Source organism: Phyllostomus hastatus, unplaced genomic scaffold (genome assembly GCF_019186645.2).
Source record: "Phyllostomus hastatus isolate PE091 unplaced genomic scaffold, TTU_PhHast_1.1 phas_scaffold_93, whole genome shotgun sequence".
NCBI lineage: Eukaryota > Metazoa > Chordata > Mammalia > Chiroptera > Phyllostomidae > Phyllostomus > Phyllostomus hastatus.
Genome location: NW_025334042.1, coordinates 7,703,892 through 7,729,660, shown reverse-complemented (window position 1 = coordinate 7,729,660; position 25,769 = coordinate 7,703,892). Strand labels below are relative to the sequence as shown.

Genomic DNA, 25,769 nt, shown 5'->3' with positions numbered 1-25,769 from the left:
TGAAACTTTGATTTGGGGATGCCTAGGATATCACATGATCCTGAAAGTGTCAAAACTATTATATGAATAATACTAAGGTTTTGTTTTTCCTTTGACTCTCCTTTTCTCCTAAGTACACAGTATAATTTTCCAGAGGCCACGTGATATGTGTTACAATAGATTGAATTCTGTTGTTTTCTTTTAAACCCAAAAGTTAATTTACAAAAATGTTAAATATTATTTTTAGAGAATATAGTTATTTTTCTTAAAAACAATACTTATTTTAACATGTAATGGGTTTGTTATTGTTACTTTTATTTTTTAATATGGTAAATATTGACAGATAACAGCCCACATAAAGAAAGTTCTTCAGGGTCTTCATTGATTTTGGAAGTTTTCTTTATTTTTTATTGTTGTGCAAGTACAGTTGTCTCCATTTTTCCCCCACCGCTTCCCCCTACCCCAGATCCCACCCACCTTGGTTTTGTCTGTGTGTCCTTATAGATGTTCCTGAAAACCCTTCTCCCTTTTCCCCTCACTATCCCCTCCCACCTCCCCTCTGGTCACTGTCAGTTTGTTCCTAATTTCAATGTCTGTGGTTATATTTTGTTTGCTTGTTTGTTTTGTTGATTACATTTGATTTTGGAAGTTTTAAAAGGGTTTTTGAAACCCAAAATGTTGGGAATCACTATTACAATATTTAATTTTTATTTCCTCTGTTGACTTTTTAGATATATTTGATTATATTATTTTTCAAGTCATTCTAGGCTAGGGGTTATAAATTGCATCTTATATTTGCACAGTCTATTAGAATTTAATGTACCATGTGACATAAATTATATAAACCTTGTAGTAACATATTTTCATTTTCTTTTTCCTTTGTGCTATTGTTTTTTACAATATATATGGGGATGTGTTTATGTTCATAAATGCAAAATACATAATTTTTAAAATGCAGCCTTTTATATATGTGTGTACACACACACACACACACACACACACACACAGATATCTACTGTTTCTGGTGATTTATCTTACTTTCTGTAAATTCAAATTACTATCTGGTTTAATTTTCCTTTAGCCCAGAAAACTTTGGCAATTCTCGTTGTATAGATCTGGTGGTAATATATTCCCAGCTTTTAACTGAAATTGGCTTAATTTATCTTTATTTTTAAAAGGTAATTTTACTGGATATGAAATTTAGGTAGTTTTCCTCTGGTTTTAGTTTCATCATTATCTGGCATTTAAATTGTTGCTTTCTAAAATAATAGTTTTAGAGGTCTTACAGTTGTTATTTGTAGGAGGGTTAGTCCAACAAAGCTATTTTGTCATTAATGGAAGCTAGAACTCTTTAAATTTATTTTTGAATTTCTTTTATTTTCAATCCCAATTTTCATTGTTTCACATTAGGTCTCACTACATATATGCCATGTTTTTGTTGTCACTGCCATTATTTTGGATTGGACTATTCTTGGGTTTCTTTAACCTTTTTGTTTTTCTTCCTTTCTCTTCTTATTTCCTCAGATTTCTCTCCCTACTACTTCTCTAGTCACTCAGCAGCATTTATTTATTGAGAATATATATGTGAAACATTGATCTAAGCATTTACCAAATTAAACTGTTTTTATTGTCACTTACGCTTGAAAAAACGCATTGGCTTCAAATTTTACCACATCACATTTAAATTTATTGGTCTAACTTTAAAGGTTCTCCATACTGTCCCAGGGGCCTTAGTTTCCTATTATGTTTCTTATCTGCCTTTTGTATCAGTTTTCTCTCCTCATTTCTTTCAATATGCATTCCACTCATTCTAGTCTCTGATCTTTTTATATGACGTGCCTTTCTTTTTTAACTATCCCATCAAAACCCAGTACCTAAAAATCTCTTAGGTAAAATCCCCTGTAAATATTAAGAGTGAATTTAAAATTTCTTTAACACAAAAATTGTGCAGAATAGTGAATGTCTTTAATTCATTCGTAAAGTAGTTAGGTGAATTCCTTACCTCACCAACCAGATGGTAAATTTTTTGTGAAAAGGGCTTTCTTTGGTTATTCAGTACAGTCCTGAATATAATGGCTTCTCCTCAGTGAGTATTCATGCACTTAGCATTACCTACGGAGTGTTAAATTTTATGGGAAGGACACAAAGGAATGACTTTTCTCTTTCCTCAACCAGAGGGCCTACATGCAGACCTTTAGCTGTATAAAATCCTCATATGAAAAGCATGTTAATACAAGACGCTTTGAGAACACAGACTAGTACTATCTTAAGTTTCTTTATACTATAATGGAAATCAGTGGGGAAGTGATTGGAAACCAACTTTAAGAAGCTTATGAATCAAGAATTTCTTTTACACCCTTATTTGAACACTATTTATGATACAGGCATAGTATGTTTACTTGGTGTTGACAGGTGCTAGGCAGGAACATTAATATTCCTATTTGTTTATTTTTCTGTTTTTGTATTTATCTAGGTGTAAAATTTTGTTTTTCTTCTTTATGGTTACAGCCTTGGCCCTTTAGTGAGTAAAGTGAAAGAATACCAAGTAGAGACCATTGTAGATACCCTCTGCACAAACATGCTTTCTGATAAAGAACAACTTCGAGATATTTCAAGTATTGGCCTTAAAACAGTAATTGGAGAACTTCCTCCAGCTTCCAGTGGTAAGTAGGAAAGATAACACTTTTCTTCCTATTTCCCTTTGGAGGGATTTGTCCTCTACTCTTCTTTTTTTCTTTCCCTCACTTCTGGCCAAAGAAGGAGAGAGGCATTTATCCTAAAAGATCTTTGGTAAGCATCCCTTTGAATAACTAAGAAAAAAAAGTCTGGAGTCTTATTTTTGCTTAAAAATGAATTCAATTTTAAGTGAGTATTTTGATTGAATTTAAGTATCTCATAGGAATACCAATTCTGAAGAATTCTTATGTTGGAGCAAAGTTTAACATTATTGTATGTACTGTGACTATAGAATGGAGTTAACGCCATTCTGTACAGTGAGGGAAAAGATAACCAAAATTATGAATTATTTCTCTTAGCACTTTATTCTCAGTATTAATTTTGCTTTGCCTTAGATTAGTGATATAAAACTTTCAACACTGTTAAGACAGCTGTGAAATAGTTCTGTTTCCTAGTATCTTTAAGGTTGAGTGTGTTATAGCTACTTGGCAATTTTTTAAAAAATTAAAAACAATTTGTCAATTAATTTAGCTTTTGACCTCTGACAGAAATGTTTAGATAATGTTTTAAAATTGGTCTTTAACTGCTGTCCTACTGTTTAAAGTTAGCAGGCTAAAAGTTTTTGTCTCATCTGCAAATGGAGTGCAATTATCTCCTTATTTGGTGGAAAGATGTAGATTAGTAGTAATGTAATCTGGGTGTGTAGTTTTTACTCATCTACTTAAAAAATATTTATTAGCCATTCATTATGCTAGCTATCATGTTGGATGGTGCATGTATATTATTTCACTTAGTCTAAATATCAACCATATGGAAGGCCTTAATATTCCTAGTTTGTGGATGAAGGAACTGAAATTCAGGGAGATTATGTTAATTCTTCCAAAGTTTTTTATTACCTAGTTGGGTGAAGATTCAAATCCATTATCTTTTAATCCAGAACTGATGCTTTTTCTGAAATATCATACCAATGTTACTTTAATCTTAATTTCAATAAAATATTTCACTAACTCTAAGTTATGTTATTTGTAATTATATTAGCTATATTGATATTTTCCTCATTTTTTTCTCTCATTGAAACATGTGTTTTTAGCTGGTTTCTGGTTGTTAACCATTCATATTCTTCCTTTAAAAAATTTTTTTTGCTCACTTTTTATTAACACAAATCTTCTTTAAATAGTAACCTTCATTTATGAGTTTTCTGGAGTAACATTTTTATTTGGTAATGAAGTTATAGAAATCTTTGGACTGGATTGGTTTTTATTAGAAGTTATAGTTATGTTTTTTCTTTTTTAAAGGGACCATTTAAATTGTTGGTTTTTAAGTCACTGAAATTTAAAAGCCTAGGTACTGGTAAAGGGAAGGACTCCCTTGCTTCTTTATAAGAACTTCACAGCTCCTACTGAGGAGCTGTTCATAGTTGGCATTCATGCTATGCAAGGAAATAGTCGTCCACTAGAGCCTATCTGAATCAATACTGTTTTCCCTAGGTCATGTACACTCCTTATGCAGTTATGTCTAATTTTTGTCTAATAAGTTATTTTATTGAGAAACAACCCATTTTGAAATACATGTTTTTATGACATGTATCTCTTGAGTCTGTCATAATCAAGTTTACAGTTGTTGAATTACTTGGCATCTTCCATGAATATAAGTGGAATTCAGTATACTTGCCTTGAAATTATTATTGGTTTTTATTCATGCAGGCTCCGCATTAGCTGCTAATGTATGTAAAAAGATTACTGGACGTCTTACCAGTGCAATAGCAAAGCAGGAAGATGTCTCTGTTCAACTAGAAGCCTTGGATATTATGGCTGATATGTTGAGCAGGTAAACATGCCTATAATTTGTAGTACTTGTAATATAAATATTATGTATGTTTGCTAAAACCCCCTTTTGATAAATATTATAAAACTTGGTCTAAAATTATTCATGTTTAAATTGTGGCTCTTTATAAGTGTGTAGTTAGGAGCGAGGGGAGAAATAAGCTAATTATATTTATCGTGTAATACTGCATAGCAAGCATATAAAACCATATAAAAAACCAGTTTTATATGGTTTTGAGAAATAATAAAATTTGTGATTTAAATATTTTAGCAAAGTTTTTTTTACTTTAGTCTTTCATATTCTTGAATACAATGATCTACTTAGATAAAATGTGCCTGTAGGCATGGCAAATGTTCCAGTTAATATAATGCTGTTTGTAAACTTCAGCAACCATGTTTATAGTGCATGTTTTTGAAGAGGAAGGAACTTGTCTTTTTACATCTGTTACTTTTCTATTTTCCTCTGGAAGTCAGAATTGGAAAGATACAAAGATTTAAACAACTCCTAAAGGAAAACACCTCAGACACCTGTGAATTTCAGCTTGTCCTTGATTTTCATAATTATTGTACATTACCATTATTTGTGGCTAATGCACCTCAACTTAAAAATAAATAATCAAGTGTCTTCATATGGTACATAATGGACAGTATATACTTTACTTACTGTAGGACTACAGATTAGAGCACAAATGGCCATAAGACAAAAGGAGAATAAATACTAATGGCGAATATGTGTTTTAGGGTTTAAAATGGAAGAATCCAAGAAAATTTGTATGGAAAAAAGAGTAGCATTTGAATTTAGTTTTGAAGAATGGATATAGCACAGGTGTATATGTCCACGTATAGAATATATCAACAATTGTAATGGAGTTAGGGAAAATTGTATTCTAGTTTTCCAGAATATAGAATGAATAGTAGGAAGTCTTTTTTGATAGATTGCAGTCATGTTGAGAAGGGTGAGGGATTTACACATAATTTGGTAAGTATTGAGAAGTCAGTGAGACTTTTTGCACTCTGTGCCTTAATCATTAGCATTGTTTTGGCACATAGCTATTTGGTTGCTGTTGACTCATTGAATTACACATGTCAAATGAGTTGGAAGAGAGGGTTAGACCAACAGGTTAAATGAAATTTAGTACATAAATGTGTAGAGGAATGACAATAGGGAGAGGGGGTAGTCAAGAGATGCTAATATTTTAAGTTGTGAACCGTGAAAGAACTGTAATGGAGGAAAAGCTATCTAATAGAGAAAATTTAAAGATCTAGGAAGGGGAAAATGACAAGATCATTGTTGTTCTTTTTAATGTGCTCCCAAGAGTGCTGGTTGGATATCCTATAAATGAGAATATAGGTCAAGATTCTGGAAGGTAATTTAGGGCTACAAATGTCAAAACTGCATTCACTTAGCACACGTTTTCAGCTGAGTTGGTATGGATAGTAAGAATTTAGTTTTTCTTTCATTCTGATTTTGGATATGTCATACAGATTTTTACTCTTCAAATACAATGAGTTCAGAGTCCAGACATTTTAATAATGCTCAAACATCCTGAATTTATTTGTCATTTCTTTTTTTATTTTATTTTAAGGCAAGGAGGACTTCTTGTTAATTTCCATCCTTCAATTCTGACCTGTCTACTCCCCCAGTTGACCAGCCCTAGACTTGCAGTAAGGAAAAGAACCATTATTGCTCTTGGCCATCTGGTTATGAGCTGTGGAAATATAGTTTTTGTAGATCTTATTGAACACCTTTTGTCAGAGTTGTCCAAAAATGATTCCATGTCAACAACAAGAACCTACATACAATGTATTGCTGCTATTAGTAGGCAAGCTGGTCATAGAATAGGTAAGAAATGTTTAAATATTTTCAAGTTTTCTTTAATTAAAAAAAGTATTAATGAATGTTTTTAAGAACCAATATGCTCTTCTTAGGTGAATACCTTGAGAAGATAATTCCTTTGGTGGTAAAATTTTGTAATGTAGATGATGATGAGTTAAGAGAGTACTGCATTCAAGCCTTTGAATCATTTGTGAGAAGGTAAGTTTTTACGATATCTATTTTTAAATATTTTTCTTTTTTAAAGATTTTATTTAATTTTATTTTTAAATACATGTTATTGATTATGCTATTAGTTGTCCCCCTTTTCCCCCTTTATTCTCTTCTGCCCTGCGCCACCCTTCACCCACATCCCCCAGCCCCACCCCTTAGTTCATATCTGTAGGTTGTACATATAAGTTCTTTGGCTTCTTTAGCCTCCCTCAGTCTATTTTGTACCTACCATTTATACTTATTATTCCCTGTACTTTCCACCGCCCTATTTTCCCCTTTCCCCTCCTGGCTGGTAATTTTCTATGTGATCTCTATTTCTGTGATTCTGTTCTTGTTCTAGTTGTTCGCTTAGTTCGTTTTTGTTTTTGATTTTGTTTAGGTTCAGTTGTTGATAGTTGTGAGTTTGTTGTCATTTCACTGTTCATATTTTTGATCATCTTCTTTTTCTTAGATAAATCCCTTTAACATTTCATATATTAAGGACTTGGTGATGATGAACTCCTTTAATTTGACCTTACTGGGAAGCACTTTATCTGCCCTTCCATTCTGAATGATAGCTTTGCTGGACAGAGTAATCTTGGATGTAGGTTCTTGCCTTTCATGACTTGGAATACTTCTTTCCAGCCCCTTCTTGTCTGCAAGGTCTCTTTTGAGAAATCAGCTGAGAGTCATATGGGAACTCCTTTGTAGGTAACCGTCTCCTTTTCTCTTTCTGCTTTTAGGGTTCTCTCCTTATCTTTAATTTTGGGTAATGTAATTATATTGTGCCTTTGTGTGTGCTTCCTTGGGTCCAACCTCTTTGGAACTCTCTGAGCTTCCTGGACTTCCTGGAAGTTCAGTTTCTTTCCCAGATTGGAGAAGTTCTCTTTCATTATTTTTTGAAATAAGATTTCAATTTCTTGGCCTGCCTCTTGTCCTTCTGGCACCTTTATGATTCTGCTATTGGAACGTTTAAAGTTTCCCCAGAGGTTTTTCAGCCTCTCATTTTTTTGAATTCTTATTTCTTCATTCTGTTTTGGTTGAATGTTTATTTCTTACATTTGCTCCAAATCATAGATATGAGTCCCGGTTTCGTTCTCTGTATTTTTTTCTTTATTTCACTTTACATAGCCTTCACTTTTTCCTCTATTTTGCAACCATACTCAACCATTTCTGTGAGCATCTGGATTACTGGTATTTGAATTCTGCGTCTGATAGGTTGGCTGTCTCTTTATTGTTTAGTTCTATTTTTGGAGCTTTTATCTGTTCTTTCATTTGGGCCATATTTCTTTGTCTCAGTGGAGCCTTAGGTATTCACCAGGGCAGTGCAACCCACATCACTGCATTGCGGCACTGTCTGTGGAGGAGGGGTCAGAGAAGGAACAAATGCTGCCAGCTTTCAGTCATTTCCCCCACTACTCATAAGCAAATTGGGCCCTTCTGGTGCTGATTCCCCAGTGGGTGGGTTTGCATAAGTTCTAGGACCCCGTGGGTCTGTCCAATGAACTCTCCTGGGAGGCTGGGAGTTTCTCCCACCACCCACAGGTATTTACAGACAGTGAGGCTGTGAAGCTTTATTTCCCCAGGTTGGAACCCTGGTGTGTGCAGTCTGTCTCGCTCCCCAGTTTTTCCCTCAGGGTTTCTCTGCATGCAAATATGGGACTGCCTGATCCTTTGCTGCTGCATTGCTGCATATCCTTTCCACCCTGGCTGCTTGTTTCAGCCCCTCCTACCAGTCTGAATGAATGTTTCTTTTAACTCCTTGGTTGTCAGACTTCCATACAGTTTGATTTTGTGGCATTTGTGATTTTTATTTGTTTTTAAATTTGTTCTTATTTTGGTTGTTCAAGGATGCAAAGTGTATCTACTTATGTCTTCATCTTGGTCAGAAGTCCCCTATTTACTTATTTTTAGAAAGAAGAAGGGAGGGAGAAAGAAAGGGAGACAAATAGCAATCTGTGGTTGCCTCTTGCGTGCCCCCTACTGGGCACCCGGCCTGCAGGCTGGCACTCAGCCCACCTAGTCACACAAGCCAGGGCAAACAATTTTATTAAAAATAGAATAACAATTAAGATCCAGATTAGGTGGGTGGTGAGAAACAAGTTATTTTACTGACAGCCAGGAATCTGGCCAGAAATGTGTAAATGTATAGCAAATTTTGTAACTTGTCAACAATTTTTTTTGAGGTCTGTCATGTCCATTTTGCTAGAGCAGTGGTTCTTAATCTAATAATAAAATTGGCAAATGTACTATGAGGGGCTTTGTAACAGATTCCCCCTCCCCCCCTTGAGCTAGTGTAGTAGTACAGTACAGAGTCTTGAGGCTTCACAGGTGGTTATTTACAGAATCCCTTGCCACTCATGGTTTGAACTAGCTTTATAGTTGAATTGTAAAAATCAGAAATTGTGGGATTCATTTCTTCTTTAATCAAGAAACACGTTATTCCTTTATTTGGGGGGGTGTATATATATGTTTATATATCTATACATTTATACACACACACACACACACATACATATATATCTTCTTAACATATAGCTAGAAGGCCAAGCCTAAATGAATGTGCACTGGCATTTGCATGATAATTCTAATTCCTAAAGATCAAGTTCATACTTTAGTCTTCCAGTCATAAATTGGAAAGATAACAGTATATAATAGTCTCCTTTATCCATGGTTTCTCTTTCTGAAATTTCAGTTGCCCACTGTCAGCTACTCCAGAATATTATAAATGGAAAATTCCAGAAATAAGCAGTTCATAAGTTTTATTTTTTATTGTATTTTTTCCATTACCATTTAGTTCCCTTATATCCCCCTCCCCCTTTCAATCATTACTGTTGTCGATGAGTCCTTTTCCTTTTTTGCTCAGTCCCTCCACCCCTGACCTCCCAGCATCCCTTAGCTGTCACCTGTTCTCCACCTATGAGTCTGTCTCTGTTTTGCTTGTAGTTCAGTTCATTAGATTCCACATACGAGTGAAATCATATGGTATTTGTCTTTCTATGACTGGCTTATTTCACTTAGCATAATGTTCTCTGAATCTATCCATACTGTTGCAAAGGGTAAATTGTACCATTTTGCGTAGCCTAATGAAATCTCACACCATCCTGTGAGAATGTGAAACATCGCTTTGACCAGCGTGTCCCTGCTATATATGCTTCAGACCTTTAGCTGTCTCTGTTATCAGATCCACTGCTGCATGTTACAGTATGTCTTTTACTTAATACAGTCATGTGCTGCTTCATGACAGGGGTATATTAAGATATATTTCTTATTAGGTGATTTTCTTCTTGTGCAAACATAGAGTGCACTTAAACACTCTATGCATTCTTAGCCTACTGCATTCTTAGGCCCTGTGTTATACAGCCTGTTGTCCTATAAGGGAGCAAAAGTCATTTTTTCTCTACCTTTCTGGGTTCTTGGTTGAGACCCCTTGTGTTAAGACAGATTAGCAAGAAAAAAACAAGTTTAATAACATGTATACTTCATGTCTACATGGGAGATGCTCATGAAAACTAACTCGCTCAAATGACTAAAGCCACCGCTTAAAAACCATCTTTAGTTGAAGAGAAAAGATGGGCGGTGGGGAGTCGGTTGTGGGAATTTACAATAAACAAGGGTAAAGTTGTTACACAGATTTGAATCCTCACCTTCATTGATACAAATTTTTAGAGATAAGATCATCCCTCTCTTTCTAGTACAGCCAAGGAGAAACCATTAGAAATAGAGGTTTTTCCTTATAAAATGTAAATTGTCTTTTACACAGGGTAACTTATACTTGGTCTTCTAAAATTTTCTCATGCCTGCTGTTATATTAACCAGCCTAATGTAATCCTTATGCCAAAGAGACATATTTTGAGGTGACAAATTCTGTTCCCTTACAAGCTCCTAGGCTACAGATCTATTCAGCATGTTACTGTACTGAATACTGTAAGCAACTGTATGACTGTAATGACCCCCAAATGTAAGAATAGTAAAGCTATTCCGATATGCCAAAGAGAAGCTATAAAAGTGTATTAAATAAGTAATTTGATGGGAGAGAAAGATGTAGGGGCATTGGTGTTGAAAAGGCTGTTGAAAGAACCACTTTCCTATGCTGTATTAAAGGGGAGGAAAAAAATCTGGTAACAAAGCAAAATGTGGCAGGGACTGAGTAAAGGAGAAAAATACAGTTACTCAAGACAGCTTTTGTTTTCTTCCTTCAGATGTCCTAAGGAAGTATATCCTCATGTTTCTACCATTATAAATATTTGTCTTAAATATCTCACCTATGACCCGAATTACAATTATGATGATGAAGATGAAGATGAAAATGCCATGGATGCTGATGGTGGTGATGATGATGACCAAGGTATTTCAAATTAAATAGAAGAAATTTGTTAAATTTTCGTGAAAAGACCACTGTTATATAGATGGGAGTTAATTCTTACCCCAAATTGTACTAATGATTTATTTATTTATAATAGTGAAAATGGAAACAACCTCAATATTCAACAATAGCAAATTGATTAAATTATGGGGATCCATGTATTGAACTGATATGCAGTATTTTCTAAACATGTTTTAGAAAAAGATTTATTAAAGCAGTTAATAAGCTGAGGTAACAGAAATTACTGTGTCCCAGTTTCCTGTCTTTAAAAAACAAAATTCAGCCCATTTTATTTGAAGATCTAATTGGCTTTAATTAAAGGATTTCTGAATCAGACAGTATCCCACCTAGCAATGAGAAGGTCTCTCTGAGAGTTGTACAAAATGTAGGATTTTTTATAGGAAGGAGGGTAGGGCAAGAGTATTATTAGAGAATATAACTACCTGTAGATAAACATATTCAGAGCAGTGTGGTTGGTTTATGTGTAGTTACTTTCATAAAAAATTCTAAATATTGTTTGAGGCTCCATTGAGCTTTAGATGATTCATAAAGAAGCTAAACATTTCTGAGGCTCTTAAGATTGATGTCATGCTATGATTTGTCATATTTACTCTGGAAAGGAGTAGCACTTAAAGGACATAGGGGTTGCCCATATTTTGTTGTTTGCTACTATCAAAAGAATCACAATGGAGATGTCTAAGTGGGTAACTACTAGATATACAAGTTAGTGGATTTCCTCATATTTTTTTATCACATTTTTTAGTTTGATTCTTTGAATGAATTTATATAATGACTTTCCTTTAAAGTCTATAATTTTATTAATCTCTTAAAAACAAAAGAACAACTTAAAAAAACTCCTAAAGCCATGTTATGCTCTAGCCACTACTGCCTAGTTTGTTTCCTTTGCAAAGAATGCTTTCCAGTTCCTTTCTTTCTTGTCTCTCTTGGATCTAGTTTTGCAGTGATGAACAGGATTGTCAGTGACCTCAAATGATTCTTCCTGTTACTCTGTCTCAGCAGCATTTCTTTATTTAACATTCATGATACCCCACTCCTGGTTTGTTGTGATTACTCCTTCTCAGTCTCCATACTGGTTCCTCTTCATCACCCTGGCCCTTAAACTTTGGAGAATTCCAGGGCTCAGTCCTTGGACTTTTCTTTTATATTCTTATGTTCTTGTTGATTTCATCTAGTCTTCTAGCTTTAATGTCTGTGCTGAAAATCCAAATTTTATCCCAGCTCTTTCCTGTGAATTCCAGGTTTATATATATAGCTATTTAATTGATTTATTACTGCATAGATGCCTAAAATATCTTCTCCTTACCCTCCTATCCTGTTTCACCCTTGCCCAACCTGTTTCTCTAGCCTTTTCTGTCTCAGAATGGCACCTCCATTCTTTTTTTAGTTTCTCAGGCCAAAAAGTTTGGTGTTATACTTGATTACTTTTTCTCACTTTTCTTACCTCGCCCACCTCCCCCACCCTCAGTCTCGGGGCTTCTCCCTTATTTTATATTCTTATCTCTCTTTTCAGCATTTTTATTTTCTTCATTACACTTTCTGGCATTTAGTAGTTATTTTCTACCTAGCAGGATATAAGCTTCATGCAGGCAGAAATATTTAGTCTTTTTATTGACTGCTATATCTCAGTGCCTGGGATAGTGCTTGACACACAGTAGTCAATAAATATGTTGTATTAATGAAGGGAAATCTTAGCTTCTAATATGAATATCCTTTGGAAAAAGCTGTAGCAATATATTTTCCAGGTTTTGATTGTTGGCTTTTAGTGTACTTACGATGAAAAATCAACTTCAGCTGCTGTATCAGTTACATATTAGTGTCAGTGATTAGGATGTTTGAATTTTTATAACCGTTTTTAAATAAAGTATATTTCTGCAAAGTTATTCCCATAGCTGAATTGCCATGAGAAAAACTTTATTTGCTTTTAAATAGTCTATTTTGATAGTACCTTGTAATTTTTATTCAAATAGGTATCGGTAAATAAATCAAATGCCTTGGGTTTAGCAGTATTTGGTTGGGTTTTCCTATAATGTGCTAAGAGGAAATGAAGTAATGAGATTGGACAACTTTATTATATATCCTTGGGTTTCCCTAAGGCATAGCTGACTACCTTTGACTAGCTAATTGGGATATAAGTCAGTGAAGAGATGTTATTTTTTTCCCCCACTGAGGAATCATTTCAGGGCTTAATCCTGTTCTAAGAATAACAAAACTGTTGTTAGATGGTTTTGGACTGCCCTGAGAACTGCTAATATTTTTTGCCATCCTTCTGACTTCTGATTACTCTCAACTGATTCATCCTGATGCTGTTAGAAGGAAATTTCAGAGATTTCACAAACACATAAGTTATCAAGTATACATAAATGGGATGGAATTGTTAATGTTTATGGTTACAATATTGTTTTAAAGCTTAAGAGTTTGGAGAAGATGGTGCTCTGTTACATGGGCAGAATTTTCTTTGTTATAATTGAGACTGTAGTTTCTCTAAACTCTACATTAAGATAGTATCTTGAAAGGTTACAAATATGCATATTTGTTCCTAAGAGCCCCCTCCCCTTTATTAATAAGTTTAGTGAAGTCTTATAGTCACAAAGAAAGTTGATATCAGAATTCTTTCTATCCCCAGAAAATTATTTCTACTGAATATCCTGAGATTGATAGCTGTTCTTTTTATCACATCATCTATCGCCACAAACCTGTTTTATGGGTTATCCTGTAAAACTCCCAATTGTTTGATTTTTCAATAGTGTCAAGTGATTTCTTTGAAATGAACTTTTATTCATATTGTTTAAAAGGCTGGGGGCATTTATGATTTTGTAAGTATTTATGTTCTAAAGAAATTTACTGTGTTAATGATTTTGAAGGGTTAATAAGCAGCTCATTACACTATAAATGATAAAATGTTTAACAATTTAAAAACACAATTATGATTTTTCTTCAGAGAGGTTATTGTGTAAATTTATTAAAGTTAACTTCTCTGTTCTAGTTCTTCATAAACTTATCTACTGCTATATGTTATTGAAAAGTTAGAAAACTATCTTATTAATAATTTACCTACTGTATTAAAAATAAGCTTTTTCTATGATTAATAGCCCAACATTAAAACTTCTGTTTAGGGAGTGATGATGAATACAGTGATGATGATGACATGAGCTGGAAAGTGAGACGTGCAGCTGCTAAGTGCTTGGATGCTGTGGTTAGCACAAGGCATGAAATGCTTCCAGAATTCTATAAGACTGTCTCCCCTGCACTGATATCCAGATTTAAAGAGCGCGAAGAGAATGTAAAGGCAGATGTTTTTCACGCGTATCTTTCCCTTCTGAAGCAAACTCGTCCTGTGCAAAGTTGGCTGTGTGACCCTGATGCAATGGAACAGGGAGAAACACCTTTGACAATGCTTCAGAGTCAGGTTGGTTTAAAGTATGGTTTTGAAAGTCATGCTAGTAAATATGATCCTTTAAAATGGTATTTTTAATGTGGAAATGTGAATTTCAGAACATCTTTAGAGACACAAAGTTCTGAGATATGTTTGTATAGTAGTTTATGTATGTTCATATACTGTACTTGTAAATAGTTTATTTTTATTGAAGTTTTCTTAATTGTACTAAACAATATTAAAATAATTTTATGATTCAGTAAAGTAATTTTTATCTGTGATACTAATGGGGGTCTTGGAACTGTGGAGTCAGACTACTTGCGTTTGTAGCTGGCTTCATTTCTAATTTAGTTGTGTGAGCTTAGAGAGATTATTCGTTTATTAAACCTTTTTTCATTTGTAATAAGAGTATACTTAGAACTGTCTGCCCTAAGTAATGGTAGAAGAGATAGATGATCTGTGTAACATTAAATGTAGTGTCTTTTACATAGTAAGTACTTATAAATGGCATCTCTTATTGTTAATAAAATGCATGTTTTCACTTACAGGACATCTTTTCTAAGATTGTAAACATTATATCTATATAGCTCCCATTTGGTACATGCTTGGCATTTTCCTATTGTGTATATAATCCCTATGGCAGCCCAGTGGAATGCATATTTGTTGTTTTTTATTTTTTAAAAGAGATTTTATTTATTTTTAGAGAGAGGGGAAGGGAGGAAGAAAAAGGGGGAAACATCAATGTGTGGTTGCCTCTCACACGCCCTCTATTGGGAACCTGGCCCACAACCCAGGCATGTGCCCTAACTGGTAATAGAACTGGGATCCTTTGGTTGGGTTTGCAGGCCTGCACTCAATACACTTGAGCCGCACTAGCCAGGGCCATATTTGTTGTTTTTTTAAATCCTCACTCAAGGACATGCTCATTGATTTTGGAGGGATTTAGGGGAAAGAAACATCAATTGGTTGGTTGCCTCTTGTACAATCCCTGAATGGAATTGGACCTGCATCCTAGGCATGTGTCCTGACAGGGAATCAAACCTGTGACCTTTCAGTTTATGGGATGATGCTCCAACCAACTGAACCACACTACCTATGGCTTTTATTTATTTTTTTAATCCCACTTGTCCATTTTTATAGATTACAAAACATGTGAGTCAGATTAAACAACTAAACCAAGGGAGAGATGTACATACTATATCTTGTTTTCAAGTAGGACAATTTTTAAAAAATTTGGTAAACTTAAAGGTGAACATTGAAGATTAATGATAGAAAGAAATAAGGTAAAGTATATGGGTATATAAGCAGTTGAAAAGGTGTACAGAAGTTAGGAAAAATCACAGGAAATTCTGAGATACTGTGATGAATTAGGTGTTTTTTCTGTAGTTCTCAGATCATTGATTGAGATCATTGATTGATATATGTGGCTTTATCTTGGCATTCATAAGATTTATTAGTAATAAATTTTTACTGTAGGTTTTACTAACAGAACATTAGACTAGAAAGTAAAGCATACATTTTTTAATCATATCCCTGCTGCTTGTAGCTACATTTGAAGTGAGATTATTATAATGGCAAACTAAAAGCAAAAAAGAAGGCTCATTTAGTGGTTTCTTTTTTATAATTTGCCTTTTTTCCCCCCTTTGAATACTTGTCTGTGCTGTGTTCAAAAAACCATTTATAAATTATGCTCGGAAAATTTTAGTTGAAAACTCTTATTCAGTTAGATTTCTATTTAATCTTGTGCATTCATAATTAAAAATTAATCAAGGAGACTAATTTGTTGCTTTGCAGAAAGCTAACAGTTTTTCTCTGTTGAGTATTAAACAAATACAGTTAGAAGAGAACGGAATTGATGCAACAAAGTTTGTATCTAACAATGTTGTTAGCCATTAGAGGAATTAGAAATTTAACCAAAAAAAAAGATAAATTCTTCCCTTTCTTTTTCATCCCCAGTAATTTGTGTTAAGTGTACTGAAGAAATACCAATAGCTGAAACAGCTAATGAGTGTGTGGTAATTACAGGTTCCCAACATTGTTAAAGCTCTGCACAAACAGATGAAAGAAAAAAGTGTGAAGACCCGACAGTGTTGTTTTAACATGTTAACTGAACTGGTAAATGTATTACCTGGGGCCCTAACGCAGCACATTCCTGTTCTTGTACCAGGTATGAAAGAAATAGCAAATCACTTTTGGAACTTAATATAGCCTTTATTATAAAGACTAGATAAGCTTAAATGTTCCTTCAAGAGGATAATTTGTGACAACTTAATTTGTACGTAGAACTAACTTTGTTGTAGAACAAACTTAAAGTTAGAAATTTGAAAGTAAAAAGTTAAATCTTACATAAATATTGGGCTTTCATATAGATTGTGGAATTTCTTCTACTTTAGCGATAATGTGATGAAGTAGAAACTAGTAATATTTTAGGGATTAGTTTTTAATTTTTCCTTTCATAAAACTATGCATAAAATTATTGGATTTTTTATTGGCTTTTTAGGAATCATTTTCTCATTGAATGATAAATCAAGCTCATCAAATTTGAAGATCGATGCTTTGTCGTGTCTGTATGTAATCCTCTGTAACCACTCTCCTCAAGTCTTCCATCCTCATGTTCAGGCTCTGGTCCCTCCAGTGGTGGCTTGTGTTGGAGACCCATTTTACAAGATTACATCTGAAGCACTGCTTGTTACTCAACAGCTTGTCAAAGTAATTCGTCCCTTAGATCAGCCTTCCTCGTTTGATGCAACTCCTTACATCAAAGATTTATTTACCTGTACCATTAAGAGGTTAAAAGCAGCTGATATTGATCAGGAAGTCAAGGAAAGGGCTATTTCCTGTATGGGACAAATTATTTGCAACCTTGGAGACAATTTGGGTTCTGACTTGCCTAATACACTTCAGATTTTTTTGGAGAGACTGAAGAATGAAATTACACGGTTGACTACAGTGAAAGCGTTGACACTGATTGCTGGGTCACCTTTGAAGATAGATTTGAGGCCTGTCCTGGGAGAAGGGGTTCCCATCCTTGCTTCATTTCTCAGGAAAAACCAGAGAGCTTTGAAACTGGGTACTCTTTCTGCTCTAGATATTCTTATTAAAAACTATAGCGACAGCTTGACAGCTGCCATGATTGATGCAGTTCTAGATGAGCTCCCACCTCTTATCAGTGAAAGTGATATGCATGTTTCACAGATGGCTATCAGCTTTCTTACCACACTGGCAAAAGTGTATCCTTCCTCCCTTTCAAAGATAAGTGGATCCATTCTCAATGAACTTATTGGACTTGTGAGATCACCGTTATTGCAGGGGGGTGCTCTTAGCGCCATGCTAGACTTTTTCCAGGCTCTGGTTGTCACTGGAACAAATAATCTAGGGTACATGGATTTGTTACGCATGCTGACCGGTCCAGTTTATTCTCAGAGCACAGCTCTTACTCACAAGCAGTCTTATTATTCCATTGCCAAATGTGTAGCTGCCCTTACTCGAGCGTGCCCTAAAGAAGGACCAGCTGTAGTAGGTCAGTTTATTCAAGATGTCAAGAACTCAAGGTCTACAGATTCTATTCGTCTGTTAGCTCTGCTTTCTCTTGGAGAAGTTGGGCATCATATTGACTTAAGTGGGCAGCTGGAACTAAAATCTGTAATATTAGAAGCCTTCTCGTCTCCTAGTGAAGAAGTCAAATCAGCTGCATCTTATGCATTAGGCAGTATTAGTGTGGGCAACCTTCCTGAATATCTACCATTTGTCTTACAAGAAATAACCAGTCAACCCAAAAGGCAGTATCTTCTGCTTCATTCCTTGAAGGAAATTATTAGCTCTGCATCAGTGGTGGGCCTTAAACCATATGTTGAAAACATCTGGGCTTTACTGCTAAAGCACTGTGAGTGTGCGGAAGAAGGAACCAGAAATGTTGTTGCTGAATGTCTAGGCAAACTCACTCTAATTGATCCAGAAACTCTCCTTCCACGGCTTAAGGGGTACTTGATATCAGGTAAGTACCTGGTTTTCTTGTTTTAAAAAATTTTAATTATTAGCAGTTGGTTGCATTAAAAGATGCCTTATGTGGAATTTAAAACATTTCTTTATCTTGTTACATATAGGACCCATTGCCTTATGTTATAATACGGAGCTATATTTGAATGACATTTTGTATAAAAGTAAAGAGAGCATAATTAGATAATGGTTAAATGAATCTATTCTAGTGTTCATTATGTTCTAATGTTACTCTGTTGTCTTACAATATGGTAAAGACAGTTATCTCTTGAATTACTATATCCTTAGGAGCTTGTTTGTAAAAATTATAATACTAAAATTAATGCATTTAACTAGTTCAAATTAAAGATTCTAGAAGAGTTTTTAGATTAACAAGTGTGAATCCCTTTAGATCAAGTAGAAGGTAATAATAGCAACTTATTCTTAGAGTTTACTTTCTTTTTCTGATTAAAAACTAGAAGACACTCTAACAATTTATGGATATTAATAATTCCCTTGTGTGAGGGCTAGATCCTCCACTGCTACTCTGTCAGGCCTCCTCCTTCCCAGAAGAAAGTACATCTTTTGAAATACAGGGTCCAGCACAAATAACGCCCCTTTATTATTACAAAATCATAAGCATGTAATTCTATAACATAACAGTATCACACTCAACCACATTATATGACATTTTAGGTGTTCAAATTAAAACCATATGTTTAAATTAAAACTATAAGCTATTCACCCATATTATTACCCTACGAACTAGACTCAAGCAGGCCTTGAGTACTTCTGCTGGATGCAGTGTGGTGAGATTATGTTCATGAGTAAACTTTGCCTGCTCTGTTAACACTCTGATAGCAATACCCCTCGTGGCCAAAGAGGATTTTTACAAATTGAAGACTCTAGTGTTATGTGGAGTGGTTTGAAAAATGATAAAGATGTCCATGGATTTTAGTGGACTTACATACCAAAGACTGAAATTTATTTTTAATTAGGCTCATCATATGCCCGAAGCTCAGTGGTTACAGCTGTAAAGTTTACTATTTCTGATCATCCGCAACCTATTGATCCACTACTAAAGAACTGCATAGGTAAGTTCTTTACAAAGATAAACATGCTGGTTATTTGGTGTTAATTGTCACAAAATGAATTATTTCAATAACTAAAAATATTACCGGGGAACTCAAATACTTTTAACAGTCTGGTAATGGTTTCATTAGAAAGATAATGCGCAATCTTACATTCTGTCATCCCTTGGTTTTATACTGTTACTAGATAATTTTGGAAATAGCCGAAATTAGTAAATATATTAGGTGTCTTTAGAGTCAACTACACATTTGATAATCATATTTTGGGGATGGCCTAAAGTAATTAATGAATAAAGGGAAAAAATATTTGATATATCTAAATAGTCCTGAAGTTTCCACTTAGATAAATGAATCTTAACTTGAGATTTTCTCAAGGGCCCCGATTTTCTGTTACTACTTGTAACCCTTCAGTTCCTGAGGGGATCTGTTGAGACTTCCATATGTAAGGCGGGAGCAGCCTGAAATAAAAAAGATGATTACCAGAGAAACTAAGAGGGCATACCCTAGAAATGGTAGGGCTCTCTCTGTTGCTGTGAGGATAAGAATTAGCATTTAGGATTGTTTCTCCATAACATCTTTGTGTTGTTTTCACTATCCGTTTTCCTGGAGCTGGGAGTAGTAGCTAAGAGTCCTCAGAATATGGTTTAGTTCAGTATTATTTGTGATTATAAGAACATCTTAGAACCACTTAGGTAGCTTTTTTAAACACTGGAATTCCTAGACCAAGGACTTGGGCACCACTGATCCTAGTCCATGTCACTGTTTGTTCATAATACTTTCTCCACGTTTGTTGGAAAACTAGACTTGTATCTGTTTTCAAGTGCCTAGGTGCTTGCTTTAGCTTTTTGTCCTATGTCAGGTTTCATTTTCCTCCTTTTGCATTCTTACCCTCTTACCAGTTCATTAAAGATAATAATAAATAGTAGGGCTTTTGGAGCACATTTCTCTTTGTCATCTGATAAATTGTGTACTTGTTAACAGTATTCCATCTTTATCAAGCAGTGGATCTGTCTTTACCTTGTTTATCTTCTTTTGATCTAGGACAGTCATTCAAATTATTAGTTCTTGTGCCTGCTGGCTCTCTCCCTTCTCTTTGCAACCCACCTTCTTACAAAATATCTGTGAAAGTATTTAGGGTACTTTTTGGACTCTCACTATGTACCCTGTGCATTATAGGTGCTTGAGAGTTAGTTATCAATTAAATACACTCACATTGAGACATGATAGTTTACCTGCTGCTGAAAGAAACTATATATTTCACTTAGTACTCTATCATGTTCTTCTCTGACCCACACTGAAGACATAGCAATAATACCAACAACAAACTATCAATTTAGAAATAATATAATGTATGTTTTATTGTAAGCTTACCATAATTGTATGTTGCTTCGCTTATAATTTTTTAGGTGATTTCCTAAAAACATTGGAAGACCCAGATTTGAATGTAAGAAGAGTAGCCTTGGTTACATTCAATTCAGCAGCACATAATAAGCCATCTTTAATAAGGGATCTTCTAGATACTGTTCTTCCACATCTTTACAATGAAACAAAAGTTAGAAAGGAGCTTATAAGAGAGGTAAGCTACTTAAATTACACCTCTTAAGATTATCTTTTACTTTTAAGTATATGCACACGTTCTTTTGTGTTTCAACAGGTAGAGATGGGACCATTTAAGCATACAGTTGATGACGGCTTGGATATTCGAAAGGCAGCTTTTGAGTGTATGTACACACTTCTAGACAGTTGTCTTGATAGACTAGATATCTTTGAATTCCTAAATCATGTTGAAGATGGTTTGAAGGACCATTATGATATTAAGGTAAGATGTTTTGTCCTTGTTTATAGAATGTTTTAGAAAATTTAGTAGCTACAGTGACTTTTATCTTGGTAATTTACTTTTGTTTATTGAGAAAAAATTGGTTTGCTAGTCATGAACTATAATATGCAAAAGTAATAGTGGTACAATTGTAACATCAGTTACCATACACAGAAAAAATCCAGAAACCATTTTCTTGGAGGAGGTAGTCAAGTCTGAGTGAATGGAAAATTCTAAGAAATTCTGTGTCAGCTTGCTTAGTGTGGAGTCCCTAGATACTTTCCCTCCAAAGAAGAGTGCAGACTGGTTTTCCCATTCAAAGTATAATCTGTGATCTCTTTGGCTTTTCTTAAAAGTGTATTGCAGTTGCTACCCACGGAGGATTTTCTTAGTTTCCCATCACTGCCTTGGCTAATTCTCTTTGGCTGTCTTTGGGATCATTCTACATGATAACCATGTTACTTACCTAAATGAGGGATTTTTGTTTTCTAGTCTGTATACTGGGTTTAATATCAAGTGTTTTGTTAAAGGATGACATGGAAGAACTGTTTTCAGTTACCTAAAGCAATCTGTGTAGAAGCAGGTAGGAAAGAAACCATACCACTCTCTAGGTATAGAGCATGAACATTGCTTATAAATGCTCTTGGTTTTCTGATTTGCCCATGTCCATTTTAAATGTGAACTATTAAATGGTAAATTGAAAAATAATAAGTGCATTTCTTTTTTTCTTTTCCATCCATGGCCTTTGATCAAACAGGCAAAAGTGGTAGTTGAGCAGTTAGTTATTCAGCCAGACTCAGGCTCCACCTTGCTTGTTTCCATGTGTGGTAGTAACTTGGCCCCTCTCAGAATACATTAAGAAGAGCCCCCAGGGGAGTGATAGCATCTTCCTGTTTAATTCTACAGTTTATAGTCCAAGAGGAAAAAGATCATGGATTACCAGGCTTTATATAGATAATCTGAATAACCCGTTTTTTCTTTTTAAAGGAAAATTTGCTGAGAAATTTAAAAAAGCTTTTCTCCTGGTTCAGTTATTTTCTTATTTAATGGTTTTCCATTTTGGTGTACATGACCTTTTTATTTTTATTTTTTTCTTGTTTAAAGTTATAGATAGGACGGGGGAGAGAGGGAGCAAGAGTGGGAGAGAAACATCAGTTGCCTCTTATACGTACCCCGACCAGGAACTGAACCCACAACCTAGGCATGTGCCCTGAACGGGAATCCAACCAATGGCTTTTTGCTTTGCAGAAATGATGTCCAACCAACTAAGCTACCTTGCAGGACGTACATGAGCTTTTTAAATTCTAACTCTATGGCCCTCTCCTAACAGGTTACGTAAAAATCTCTGGGAACAGTAAAGTTCCTCAATTCTAATGTGTGGTTGAGATTGAGAACCGATTTTCTAGTTCTGTACTACATTAGGACCCCATTATAGGTGAGGTCTCTGTAGTACTTGTAACTGAAATTCCTCAGATAAGGTTTGTGACAATTCTTTGAAATAGATTACATTAAAATGAAACTTTGTGGTGCACGCTAGTTGTTTGTTAGAATTTGGAGTTCTCCTTAGAAAATAATGCAATGCCTAAGTTGTCTTTTTTAATTTGTAATAGATGCTAACATTTTTAATGTTGGTGAGACTCTCGACGCTTTGTCCAAGCGCCGTACTGCAGAGGTTGGACCGGCTTGTTGAGCCATTACGTGCCACGTGTACAACTAAGGTAATCATTGATAGACATCAAGTTAGGCCAGACTTGGTGTATTCAGGGTTCCTAGTTGATTTTAACACTATTTAATGCTATTCTTTAAAGTTTTTATGTATACAAATAACAATATGATATAAATTTTGAAGTACTGATATAGGATAAAGGGAGAAGGGTCCACAAAAAAGGAAATGTGATTTTGGAGAGGAGGAGGTGGGATGTGGTGGTAATAGAAGACTTTATATGAAAGTGGTGACATTTGAAATGGATGTTAAAAAGTCAGAAATACTTTTAAATTCAGAAGGTGAAACAGGACTTTTCATATAAAAATAATTATATGAATTAAGGCACAGAGATGTCAGTATGTGGTGTGTTTGAAGAAGAATGAATGCACAGAGGAGCAGTTTCTTGGTGGAAGCTGAAGTAGGACTTGCTAAGCAGGTAAAGCTGAGGTTCTCACTCTTTCAACCATGATGGCTCTGGGTTTTCTGTTTTCCTAATGGGCTTTGAATAAGATATCCCTTAAAGGGAAAGGAGACAAACTGCTGTTAAAAAGAAGTTCAAAAACAACTGTGCTTCAAATATAGTGTGACTTTGGGACCTATGAAAGAGCAGCTTTATTTACCAGAAATTTCTAGGTGCTTAAGTTTTGTTCATATAAAAGCTTGTCTTTTATAGCATATAATACAAATTTACTCAATGTTACAGGTAAAGGCAAACTCAGTAAAGCAGGAGTTTGAAAAGCAAGATGAACTAAAGCGATCTGCCATGAGAGCAGTAGCAGCACTACTAACCATTCCAGAAGCAGAGAAGAGTCCACTGATGAGTGAATTCCAGTCACAGATCAGTTCTAACCCTGAGCTGGCAGCGATCTTTGAAAGTATCCAAAAAGATTCATCATCCACTAACTTGGAGTCAATGGACACTAGTTAGATGTTTGTTCAACACGGGGACCATGACATTGACCATATGATGCACTGAATCGACAGGTTATTACTCATAAGACGTGGAAAGGGAAGTGTCTAAAAGCTTCAAAATGTTCCACTTTGGTTTTCCTTCATGAAGACAGTTTGGCTTTCTTCCACTTTTGTTTTTGTAACATTTGTTTCAGAAATATGTATTTCCATAATCCAGAGGTTGTAAAACCACTAATGTTTTAGTGGTTAGGACAACATTTAAAATGGAAACTAAAAGTTAGGATTTATGGAATATGGAGATAGGGTCCAGGATCATTTGCCCTGTAATGTTTAGGATTAAAATGTTAAAATTTTGTGACCATGAATTTCTTTCTTTTATAAAATTTCTCATTTAAAAATCAAAAATTCTGCAAGACAAAACCATGTTTCTTTCTCTTGTATAACTTTGTTTCAGCAACATACATAGATTTTTAGCTGGCACATAAGATCTGTGTAAGATTTGTTCCATTTCAGAGGATTTAGCAATTTAAAAAAGACAATAAGATATCATTTTTTTAAAGTGCAGGGATCAACATATCCCTGTTGCACACACTAATTTTGCATGAGCAAGTTTACAAATAATGTATTGTCTGTAAAGCAGCATGTGCAGATTATTCATTATACAAAAGTTAAAATAAGTATTGTATTAGTGCAATTTGCAGATATTTTATTTTTGCACAGAAAACATATTTGGAGTGAGGAGTAAATTTTTGAAACTTTGGTTTTCTTAATACCAGTGTGAATTTGCAGATGTTTTCAGCAAATCAAGTCACAATAACAATTTGCCACTTTTTTTCTATTATAAATTTTCGTACACATTTAAAATTTGAATATTTAAGTACACAGTTTTTCTCAGTTACCCATTTGTGTGTGTGTTGCCACTTAGAAATTATATTCTGAAGGCCAGTTTTTTCTTCATTCCCTTTGGATCTCTACATCCCTTATTGAAGGATACAAATACTGTGTATGCTTTTCAAATTTAGTTTTAGGAAAATTCTGAAGCCGGCTATCATGGGTTTGTTAGCTCATAAATAGTCTTTTCTTTTAGTCAGATTTTTCCCCTTCTCTTGTAGAGCTAATTTACATATTGTACTTGGTAAACAGTGACTACTTTTCCTGATTAAGGGGGTCTCTGCTGGGGGAAAGAAGGCTTTGCAGTACCATATCATATTTAAAATTTTAAATATGTCCTTCAGTGAACTCATTGCACACTGTAGCCTCTTCCTTCAAATTTGTGGTGCTTCTGTAACAGTAAGAACTAACTCTGAAATAAAGACATCTCCTGATGCTGTGCAAACATAGTTTACATGTATTGAAGGAGGCAGTTGTTAAATTTAGTGACCAATTTTAAGCAATCAAACATTTGAAAACTGCACCCTTTATTTTTGAAACTGTGAATTAGAAATACCTTTTCTGCTGTATTACCTGCTTTAACGTCCAAATATGGAGTGATTTGAATTGGTAATATACTGTGGTTATTAGATTAACAGCTTAAATTTGAATATTCAGATGATAATGCATAGAACATCATTACCATAAGGACTTTGAGTAGTACACTGATGTGGAACATTATATGAAGTTGGTGCCATTTCAGAATGTGGCAGGTGGTAGTCTTGTACCATAATTTGCATAAAATTGTAATAGAAATTTATTTTGAGATGTTAGTATATTATGTACTATACATTACCGTGGTATACATGTTGTGGATATATTTAAATATTCGGTTACATGGTTTCACAATAAATTACAATACCACAGGCTCTAGGACCAAATAGGAGACTGACATGCATATGTTGTATGAATATCTTAATTATCTAAAGTTAAATGCAAATACTTTTCATGTATTGGATTTTTTTTTAACCTTCCAAGATACACTTTTTTTTTAAAGTTTGCAAGATGGCTAATTTTTTTAATATAGCTGAAATTCTGTCTTTTAATACAAAAATAGATTCTGTTCTTTCTAGTAG

The 25,769-nt window shown here is 34.6% G+C and overlaps 1 protein-coding gene across 1 annotated transcript in view; it reads left to right on the top strand.

Moving 5' to 3' along the window:
• The window catches only part of CAND1 (cullin associated and neddylation dissociated 1), a 41,739-nt gene extending 17,106 nt beyond the window's left edge, over positions 1 to 24,633 (top strand). Inside the window, exons 3-15 of the mRNA XM_045828980.1 lie at positions 2,488 to 2,642; positions 4,359 to 4,482; positions 6,065 to 6,321; positions 6,408 to 6,513; positions 10,707 to 10,852; positions 14,005 to 14,297; positions 16,290 to 16,431; positions 16,765 to 18,258; positions 19,238 to 19,333; positions 20,737 to 20,906; positions 20,985 to 21,149; positions 22,757 to 22,864; positions 23,555 to 24,633. Coding sequence (XP_045684936.1) covers positions 2,488 to 2,642; positions 4,359 to 4,482; positions 6,065 to 6,321; positions 6,408 to 6,513; positions 10,707 to 10,852; positions 14,005 to 14,297; positions 16,290 to 16,431; positions 16,765 to 18,258; positions 19,238 to 19,333; positions 20,737 to 20,906; positions 20,985 to 21,149; positions 22,757 to 22,864; positions 23,555 to 23,779 — 3,481 coding nt within the window. The 3' untranslated portion in view covers positions 23,780 to 24,633. The remainder of the gene's footprint in view (positions 1 to 2,487; positions 2,643 to 4,358; positions 4,483 to 6,064; positions 6,322 to 6,407; positions 6,514 to 10,706; positions 10,853 to 14,004; positions 14,298 to 16,289; positions 16,432 to 16,764; positions 18,259 to 19,237; positions 19,334 to 20,736; positions 20,907 to 20,984; positions 21,150 to 22,756; positions 22,865 to 23,554) is intronic.
• Positions 24,634 to 25,769: the final 1,136 nt, after the last annotated feature.